Source organism: Tupaia chinensis, unplaced genomic scaffold (genome assembly GCF_000334495.1).
Source record: "Tupaia chinensis unplaced genomic scaffold, TupChi_1.0 Scaffold141231_1, whole genome shotgun sequence".
Classification (NCBI taxonomy): Eukaryota; Metazoa; Chordata; class Mammalia; order Scandentia; family Tupaiidae; genus Tupaia; species Tupaia belangeri.
This window is the reverse complement of record NW_006201094.1, coordinates 390,109-400,873: the sequence shown is the minus strand read 5'-3', so window position 1 is coordinate 400,873 and position 10,765 is coordinate 390,109. Positions and strand designations below refer to the sequence as shown.

At 44.4% G+C, this 10,765-nt stretch overlaps 1 protein-coding gene across 3 annotated transcripts in view; it reads left to right on the top strand.

Annotated features, from left to right (window-relative positions):
• The window catches only part of FGF12 (fibroblast growth factor 12), a 675,226-nt gene that overhangs the window by 382,086 nt on the left and 282,375 nt on the right, over nucleotides 1-10,765 (top strand). Inside the window, exon 1 of one of the 3 annotated variants that reach the window (XM_006162953.3) lies at nucleotides 51-1,622. The exons of the other annotated variants lie outside the window; for them this stretch is intronic. Within the exon in view, the coding sequence (XP_006163015.1) occupies nucleotides 1,424-1,622 (199 nt within the window). The 5' untranslated portion in view covers nucleotides 51-1,423. Of the gene's footprint in view, nucleotides 1-50; nucleotides 1,623-10,765 lie in introns of those variants that run through there. 3 annotated transcript variants of the gene reach the window in all.

The following is a 10,765-nucleotide window of genomic DNA, read 5'->3' as shown; positions in this document are numbered from 1 at the left end:
CCGGGGCCCGCGGCCCCCCCCACCCACCCCCCGCCCCACCCGTGCGGACGCGCCGGTGTTCGCAGCGCGCTGGTCACTTCCTTCCTCGGCCGGGATGGGCGGCGCGGGACTGAGTGATCGGCATCGCGTCGGGCGGGTAATCCCCATCTGATCTGCTGCCTGTGAGCTGCCGACTGCCGGGGCGCGCGAGCCTGGGGGGCCCGGGCAGCGCGGCGATGACCTGATCCGGAGCCCGCCAGGGCGCCCCCTCCTTCCCTCCCTCCCTCTCTCCCTCCGAGCCTGCGGAGACCGGCTCGGTGCGGCGGCCCCGGGCGGACCATGGCAGGGAGCTCCAGTTAAAGGCGTGTGGGCGCCGAGCTGGAGAGGACACCTTCGGCATCGCTGCCTTTTGAGGGGGCTTATTTAAACTACTGAGTCATTCCAGATTTAGGCTTCCCTAAATAATCACCAACTGTGCCCGTCTCGTGCCGGAAAGCAAGCTGGTAGAGAAGGAGCGCCCGCTCTCGGGACCCCGCGGATCGCCTCTCTGGGTTTCTCCCCGAGGGGTGCTTGGCCCTCGAGGATCTCCCTCCCTTCCGCCCTCCCTCCCCTTCCCTCGCCTCCCGCTCTCTTCGCAGTGTTGCTGGCCGGGAGTCGCGCTCATCGCAGCTGGGAACAGCTGCCCCCGCCCCGCGACCCTACCCAGATTCTGGGCACGTTCCCACTTGGCGCCTGTCGGAAGTCGGGCGGGCGGCCCCTGGAGAACCGCAGCCGGCGCGATGCCTCCCGTAGACCTCACCCAGCCGGGACGGACCTCCTAATCTCCAGAACTGCGGGCCGCAGGGAGTTAAATTGCTGCCTTCCTCTCCTCTCTGGCGGTTGGTGGCTCATTTTCTAAAGGAACGTTTTATTCACTTTTTAGTATTTTCTACCGGGGACACGCTACCCGCCTCGGTGCAGACTCAGCTTTGTAAACGGGTTTTCTATGTATGTATGTGTAGCTATACTTCGGACACCTTACAACGCTTGCGCCTCTCCCAGTGGGGCACGGCTGGTTGTTTTGGACATCCTTCTTCCCCTTCCACTTGGTACCCTGAACGCAGTGTGACCAAACTCTCTCCTGCCCCTTGGACGCCGATCGCCTTGGGGTGCAAGTTTGGGGTGCAAACGTCTACTTCGCTGGAAGGCCTGGGACCGCCCCGCCCCCGCCGCCAGCGGTTGGGGAAGTTTACATCTGGATTTTCACACATTTTGTCGCCACTGCCCAGACTCTGACTAACCTTGCGGGCGCCGGGTTTTCGGTACTGCAGCCTACTCAAGTATTAGCACTGCCTCCCCGCGCCGGCCCTGTCCCTCCAGGCCGCCGAGGTCCTGCCCTCGCCCGGCGGAGCGCCATCCCGAGGGCGCAGTGGAGCCTGGGGCCTGGGGCCCGCGCTGAGCAGCTATGGCTGCGGCGATAGCCAGCTCCTTGATCCGGCAGAAGCGGCAGGCGAGGGAGTCCAACAGCGACCGGGTGTCGGCCTCCAAGCGCCGCTCCAGCCCCAGCAAAGACGGGCGCTCCTTGTGTGAGAGGCACGTCCTCGGGGTGTTCAGCAAAGTGCGCTTCTGCAGCGGCCGCAAGAGGCCGGTGAGGAGGAGACCAGGTCAGTAGAAGCTGAGTGGGCTCCCTGATGAAGACCGACGCCCCCTTCCCTTCCTCAGAGCATCTGGGGACGCCGGTGGAAGGGAGCTAGGATCCTCTCTTACATGCTGGCCGCTAATTTCCAGACCTCTCTTTCAACCATGCTCTGTCAATGAAAAGCTTGTTGTCCCATATTCAGGAAAACACTTTCTAGTTGGATCAATTCCGGTTTGACTAGGACGAGCGTTCTACGTACAGATGCACATCGTCCCGAATGCCTGTAGAGTTGTTGAGGGCAGTGAGAGCCTCATCCATTCATTCGTTCGTTCTTTCATTTTCTTTCTCCCTCCTCCTTTCTCTGACTCTCTCCCATCCATTCATTCATCTTTGGAGTACTTAAACTGACCATAGAGGACCTATAGATAGAGTGCTTCCTTATCTCTCATAGTAACACATGATGGACACTTAGAACTGACAACGGATGAACTTGAATTTATTTGTAACTTCCTCCAGCAACACATGGTATTACAGCTTTCAGACATCCAGATTTCTCACCTCTCCATTTTCCCATATACCCTTTTCCCTTCCTTCCTTTTACATTGTCCTCCTTTTCTTCTCTTCTTCCAACCAGTGTCATCTGACAACGGATGAACTTGAATTTATTTGTAACTTCCTCCAGCAACACATGGTATTACAGCTTTCAGACATCCAGATTTCTCACCTCTCCATTTTCCCATATACCCTTTTCCCTTCCTTTTACATTGTTCTCCTTTTCTTCTCTTCTTCCAATCAGTGTCATGGTTTGCACGGGCTTTGCTCATTAAATTTGCCGTTGGGTTACCATCCGCTACACTGACACTTGTGGGACGTTAAGAGAACAAGATGGTATATGCAGTTTGGTCTCATGGAGTGTAAAGACAACTTGAGATTTAGCAGAGATTTTCATTGTTTAACGTTCCTAAAGTTGGTTTTCTTTCTATCTCTGCACTTAAATGATTGCTCTTTGATATTTCCCTCTATGCGTTGGGAAATTTGGATATCTTGAGTTTCAGTATGATGAACCCAGCTAAAGCCAAGCCAGTGTCCCAGCTTGGGGGAAGAAAGCAGAATTGCTAAGAGAATTGTGCTCCCATCAGACTATTGGTCCTCTGGGTGTGGTTGCAGGATCATTGGCAATCTGCGGACACTCATTCTCCCCTGACCTCTGACAATGGAAAGGAAAAACCGTCTAGAAAGGGAACATGCTTGTGATCCGTTGACTAGTTTGCCTCTTTGTAGCTCTGACTATGGTGTTCTCTTGGTTTCCAGGAATGAGGCGCATGGGCCAGGTTCATTGCTCTAAGGAAAACACATGGGAAGTCTGGGCAAGTGGGCCCAGGGTTCGTTCAGAAATGTGGGAAGCTATCCTGTTGCACTGTCCGTTGGGTTTTTATGACATTATCCAGTCTGTAGTAGGTGTATTTTGTAGTTCTGCGATAAAGCAGCAAATTTCAGGAGTAAATAAAAATAACTATGGGAGCTACTAAAGCCAGTCCAATTAATATAGCCTGTTCATTTTATTAAGTGGAAGTTTATGCAAAAATTAGAGTCTGCGTGGTAAATAATTCATGTTAGAGGAAAATAAAACCCCTTGATTTGTTGGTGTAAGGGTCATTTGGATATCTACAAGGACCTTCAAGACTCTGAACTCAACGTGACTCTTAAATCTCAATCTCTGAAGTATGTTCATGCACTGTAATTCAAATAATTACAGATGTTTGAGAGATGATCTCACTCAGCCTCCTCAGCAAACTGGTAATAAGAATGATCAGTGGATTACATTTATGAATGGGTAAGAAAACCTCACCTGATCATTGTTGAAGTTGGCCTGGAGATAAGCAATGGCTTAATTTTGCATGACTTCATTTGCATGGTTTAATTTGCATGGGAAGGAAGTATTATATTCATAGTTTCCTGTGGTCTTGGCATCTCATCAGAACAGAGAGAACTTGAGAGAATGTATTAATTTATTGTTTTCTTCAGTGCTCATTTAATCTGCTCCTCTTTTTCATTTAATTAGTGGTCATCTTGGCAGGGAGGAGGATCCTGACTGGTGACTCCCTTTAGCTAGTGTCACATTAACAATCTGGCAGTGAGATGGCAGGACCTTTTAAGACATTCCCAGTGCAAATGCAACATGCATGTATTTGTACACAGTGGACTACAGACTGTTCTGAAGCTTAGCTTTGAAGAATGGGAATGTGAGGTGTGGAAAAGCTTTTAGGGAAGATGTTAGTGTGCTGTTATCTTTACTAGCAAAGCCAAATAATTAATCTGTTGATTTGCTGTCAGCAATCATGATTCACATAGCATGGGATGAGCCTATTTATAGAAAGATAGCACGTTCCACATCATAACTCCACAGAGGATTCTTTAGCTAGATTGGGAAGAAGTTGCTAAACACCAAAAAGAAAAACTATTTGAGGGAATCTGTTTTATAAGCACTTTGATTATACTCCCTTACTATTTTAGTTATTCTTGAAACCACTAAGCCTTTCTAGCCAAGTCTTTGTGAACTCCACACTGAGTCAGAAATGGCAAGGTAGTGAAATGCAATAACTTATCTGGATAAAAATTTCAGCCTTGTATTTCTGCTATTGAGAAACATGTTCCATTGACCAGACTTTTAGAGGAGTGAGGCTGAGGCAGTGAAGCTAAGCCAAGTACTCAATGAGAAAGGCCACGGTTGTCTTTCAGGTTTCAGGGCTGACATACTGAGTGTTTCTCAGTTTCTTTTCTAAGCTCACCATGTTCAGATATGTATCCTACTGAAACTTTATAAATAGAGTGGGGATCCTGAAAATATTATGATAAGGGGCTTACATGTTAAAACCACAGTAACAGAATGATAATGAAAACTGTCAGGGCGAGACCTCACCCTACGGTTCATAGGCCTGATGCTCTTCAGATGCGGCGTGAATGTCATCCTTGCAGTGCAGTGTGGGGCTCATCCTGGCATTGGGCAGCAAAGTCTTTGCCTGTGTAGATGAGAAATTCCAGAACTCTGGCAGTTTGTAGTATATGGTATATGTAAGGTAACAGAGCTAGACAAAATTGGAACTAGAACTAGTTTCAGGTGTTTTTTTTTTTTTTTTTTTTTTTTTTTGTCTCCCCTCTTTGCAACACAATACAGAAAAAATAAATAGTGTAAGGAAGAATTGGGTGTCTTCTATCAAAGGATAGGAATGAATTTCTTCTTCCTTTTTTTCATATTTGTTTTCTTGTGTGTGTGTTTTACCACTAGGGATAGGTATTATATTGTCACATCATGATTATTTTATAATTAAGATAGAACAGAGGAAGTAATCTGTAGAAGATGACAAATGATTAAGAAAGGCTATAGAAGGTCTGACTCTACTACCCCATAGTTAACATGCATTATTGAAATAAGTCCAACAGTGAAGACCTGTAGATGCACAGAAATAGTTAACCCCTTAGGCGTAGTGTGGGCTACAGCTCTTCGGAAATGAAATGTTGGAGACCCTTGCCTGGCAAGTTGGTTGAGGTTACTAAACTATGAAAAACTATGTAGAACATTTCTGTTTATGCACTTTCTAATAAAGACAGGAACATTCTTCTGGTCATTGTTTGAGTCGTTATTTCTGCATGAAATACCAGTAAGAACGAGGCCTCCTGGATTATTTGTTTAAATGTTGATGCCACTTCATTCACTGTATCTGGGTTATTGGTACCATCCTACAAATTACATGGCTTATTTATTTCCATCACTTGCTTTATTTTTAATAGGAACACCTGTACAAATGATTGACTCCAAAATGATGTATGTTTTGACCTAGAACTTAACTGCAGGTAGTGGTCACCATTCATGACTGAGAAGGAAAAGGCAATTGTAGAATCTCCAGTGTGTGAGTGGCCATAGACTGTGGAGCTCATCAAGAAGCACCCTTTCATTTCTCAAGTGAGACTCTCTTTGGAAAGTGTAGAATAATAAGACAGACCTAAATTTATGTGTTTTAAATGATTTTGGAATTTTTAGATTTTTTTTTTTTTTGCATATAACTTAGTTCTTGCCCTTAAACTAGAACATTAAAGAAGAAATCAATCAGGAAAAATTCCTCACTTAAAAATTTTACATGCTTTATGATTTAAGTATTTGGTTTTATATACCCTTTTAGAAAAAAAAAAGAATGTAGTTGGGACCAGCAATTAGCGTAATGGCTATGTTGCTGTACTCCCATGTAGTTGACCGTGGTTCGATTCCCGAGCCCGGTAGCTTGCACTCATGCCAGGCATGTGTGCGTGTGTGCCCAAGATCCCGAGAGGAGAATGGAGGAGAACGGACTGCGGCATGGCCATCCTCCCTGGGCATGGCCATCCTCCCTGGGGGGGTGATTTCTTGCTTTCTGTCTCTCTGTCTCTCTCTGTCTTTCTGGCGAGTGCACGCGCCCTATAGCAAAAATAAATAAATAAATAAATAATAGAATGTAGTATAATTATAATAAATAGTCAAATAAATTAAAGAAGGGATTATTTTATTAAATGTTGTTGATTTTTTTCATTTGTCTTATTTTTCTGAGTCTTAGTTTCTGCTGTGATTATTCAAAGCATTTCAGTAGCCTTCCAAATTGTTATGGTTGGTAGATAGTATTTAATAGCATACTCATTCGAGTTTTTACTGTCAAAGATATTTGTTTAGATAGAGGAAGTAAACATTAGAGGAAATGGAAACATTAAGAAGAACGATAACAGCATAGGTGAAATAATGCTTAATCTTGTGATCTATGGAATATAACCTCGAATTTTATTTTGCGGAAAGTTTATTCATTTACTTATTTTGAGAGAGATTGAGGGAGACAGAGAGAGAGAGAGAGAGAAACAGGCACCCCTAACAGGGTCCTTTTGTCATAAGCCACCCCAGCCCTTAGCAGCCAGATCACAGGCACACCTATGAGAACCTGGTATGCCATGTGAACCCAGGATCTTCTCGTAAAGGTCTGGGTACACCACCATTGCACCACCACCTTGCCTTATGAAGTTTATAAACTGAAATAAAATATACAGATCAAAAGTAGATTCATATGGCAAGTGATATTTTATATTTATGCAAGTACTTTGTATTTTTTTCTTTTAAAATCATGACTCATGTCTGAACTACAAAATCAGCCTAATTAAATGATATTTGGTTTGATGTTTGTCAAAAGAAAGAAAAGAAAAAAAGCTTTTCTCTTCAGAAACCCACCCTCAGGTTTAAACTGATATTTCGTGTGTATTTTTTTTAATCCTATTTTCTCTGCGGCAGTGCATTCTTATCAACAAATTATATTTCCATTGTAAGAACATTTTAAAATAGCAGGTACTGTGATCTCTTGATTTCTTTCATCCCACAGAGCTCTCATCAAAACATAACTCAGGATTAAGTCTTTAAAGTTTTAATGAAGTTGACATTCATGAACAGAATTAAAAAAACAATTTGTAGGAAATGAAGCAGTCTGTATTTAAGACAGCAATAGGAATATTTGGGAAGCTCTTTAAAAGCTAAAGCTTTGTTCCCAAAATTATAATTTTTAAAGTTCTGGGCTTACTCGTATAGCATCATATTATTTTTATTCTTCATGAGAACATATTTGCATGTGGATATTGCAGCGTAGATTTGGATTGGGAAATCTATTAATAGTGGTAAACTTATTTGTCTCTTCCATGAATATTTCATCATAATGTATGTTTTCCGTAGGCTTTTCCTTCTAGAATTACTACAGATATTATGAAGATTCTCACAGACAGCCTTATTAGACATAAGGGACATATTTAATATGCTCTAGTTTGGTTTTGTTGTTGTTGTTTTTTCTTTTTCTTTTTGTTTTTCCTTCTTTTGGGTAAGACAGTAAACATTTATGTCTCACACAAATTCTGTGTGTCAAGATTCTAGGAGTCACTTAGCTGGGCAGTTCTTTAGGCGCTACGCTGAGGTTTCAGTTAAGATGTTGGCCAGGGCTGTCATCATTTGAAGGCTTAATCGGGGCTGGAGCTCTGCTTCCGAAGCAGCTCACACATCATGCTTGGTGTCAGTGCTGGTTATTGGCAGAAGGTGTCAATACCTCACCACAGGGACTTCACCTTATGATGGGGCAGCTGGCTTCTCCCATAGTGAGTGATCTAACAGTGAGCAAAGAGGAGGCTGTCTTTTATGAGGTTGCATTCTGTTCCGTGGACAGCATTCTATCCCTTATATGGATCCGTCCTCTTCCTTGTCAGGGGAGTTATATAGGCATATGGCTGCCAGGACTCCAGAGTTACTGGGGGGCAACCAGGGATATATTTTGGATCTTATCTATGGTTTACTCATGGAACTACAGAGGTTTTCTTGACCAAAACAAGATATGCCCCATCTAAAGGACTGTGATTCTAGGATCATCTTTAAGCATCTGTCAGAGTGAGAGGCTTCAGATGCAAAATATCTATGAGTGCATTATATGTAATAATACAATTTAATAGCAACTAACTTGACTGTGTGACTTCAGGGTATATAAAATTTTTACAACTTTGCCTCTTTCTTATTTTGCAGTAATACACTGAGGTTGCTAGCCCCATTACAGAAATAAGAAAACTGACAGAGTCTCAAAGTGGCAGAGAGACTCGTTTAGGTTGGTGGAATCAGAAAGTGACTAAGCTGTCACATGGCTGCTGTCCTCACACTGCAGGTCAACGGTCTTTTTCATCTACTACATTGAGCTAAGAAGTCTTGATTCTGAAAAACTGAATTTGCTTTGAAACTGTGAGGCCATTACTAGGGGGGACTCTGATGAAGAGCTCAAGAAATGTCAAATGTGATTGCACTGTTTGCTTTGCTCTGTGTGATCTGCAGTTGTGGGGAGGAAGGGTACCGCCAAAGTGGTCCCTGTGGTTATGCTGTTATTTGCTGGCCTGGATTGCTGACTGTAGTCTCTCTATAGGCCAGGGGCCTCAGAGATACAGAATGTCATTTGGGGCACCTAAGGACGCCCTGGGAGATATGGGCTCGGAGGAGCAGACTTTCTTGACAACAAACATAAACAATTGCTTCAGATGTTTTCCAGAGTAAAGAGATTAATACAAAGTTCAGGAGAGCTCTGTAGGATTTAGCCTCCTCCCTCCCTCCCTCCCTCCCTCCCTTCCTTCTTTTTTGTTTTTCCCTTGAGAAGACAGAGTAGTAAAGCCATTAAGAATGTGGACTTTGGACTGGGGTCTGAATTCAAATTCTGTATATATTATTTGCAAGACCATTAGGCAAGTTTCTTTTATCTTTGAACCTCAATCTGTTGATTTATAACATGAAGATATCTCTAGCTTTTTGTCAGGAAATGCCTTTCTGAGGAAGAATCATGTAAGCTGAGCTCAGAGGAATGAGACAGGAAAAGAAGGATGAAAGAACACTCAAGGCTGGGAACCAGCAGTTAGCATAATGGCTATGTCGCTGGACTCCCACGTAGTCGACCGAGGTTCGCGTCCCGAACCCGGTGGCGTAACACACACGCCGGGCGTGTGTGCGTGCGTGCCTAACATCCCGAGAGGAGAATGTACGAGAAGGGATTGCGGCATGACCATCACTCCTGAGGGGTAATTTCTCTCTTTCTGTCTCTCTGTCTCTGTCTGTCTGTCTGGCGAGCACACGTGCCCTATAGCGAAAACCTCTCCCCCCAAAAGGGGGCAGAAGAGAATAATTTGTATGAAGATTGATGTAAGAAGGTGCTTTTGAAAAAATTGAAGTGTATAGTTGGAGCAGTGAGAACAAGGGGGGGAGGGGCATGGTGATGTTGGAAAGTTAGACAGGGACTGAATTGCCTTGTAAAACTGTGGCGGGATTTCCTATTTTAAGCTAGGATCTAAAGAAGGGTTGGCAGTAGAGGGTATTAGGAGGTTACTTGTATATATATATATTTTTGGAGAGGTTTTTGCTATGGGGCACGTGCGCTCGTCAGACAGACAGAGAGAGGCAGAGAGACAGAAAGCAAGAAATCACCCCCTGGGGGGATGGCCATGCCTCAGTCCCTTCTCCTCCGTTCTCCTCTCGGGATCTTGGGCACGCACGCACACGTGCCCAGTGTGAGTTTAAGCCACCAGGTCTGGGACTCGAACCGCGGTCGACTACGTGGGAGTCCAGCGACATAGCCATTACGCTAACTGTTGGTCCTTATTATTATTATTTTTTTTAAGAGAGATTTTTGCTATAGGGAGCATGTGCTCGCCAGAGAGGCAGAAATCTCCCTTCAGGAGTGATGGCCACGCTGCAACCTTTCTCCTCCATTCTCCTCTCAGACCTTTGGGCACACACACATTTGCCCAGCATGAGTTTCAAGACTCTAGGTCTAGGACTGGAACTGTGGTCTGCCATGTGGGAGTCCAGTGATGTAACCATTACCCCATCTGCTGGTTCCAATGACTTGTATTTTTAAATGAGTGCTCTAATTTTGGAAAAGAGAATGGTTGCAGATGAGCCAGAGAGGAAGCTAAGGAAGCATGAGAAGTCTCAGGTGTAAGTCTGGGCTAGCAGTTCTCAAAGTGTGGTATAGAGGTCCGAGGAGCTCTTTGGAAATGTTTTAGTCAGTCCACTCGGTCAAAGCTATTGTCATAAAAATACTTCATAATACAAATTATTTGAGTTTTTTCCTCATAATTCTGTCCCAAGTGTCAAGTGGAGTTTTTTTTACAGATTGTATGATATGTTCAAAATCATCGGAAAAGGCTAAGAAAATTTCCCTCCCCTTTCAGTCACATTGTGTATGAGGCAGGGTTACCTTTATGGACTGTAATCACAACAGCATATCACAAGAGGTTGATGGCAGAAACAGATTTGAGGCTCCAACTTCCTTCTATTAAGCCAGACTTCTAAGATATTTGCAAACATATTATAAACTTTCATTTCTACTATTTTTAAAAAAATATGGTTATGTTTTGGGACCAGCAGTGGGTGTAATGGCTATGTTGCTGCACTCCCGTGTAGTCGACCGTGGTTTGAGTCCCTGACCCAGTGGCTTAAACTCACGCTGGGCACATGTGTGTGCATGCTCAAGATCCCAAGAGGAGAATGGAGGAGAAGGGATTGCAGCATGGCCGTCCCCCCTTGGGGTGATTTTTTGCTTTCTGTCTCTCTGTCTCTCTCTGTCTTTCTGGCGAACACACGAGCCCTAT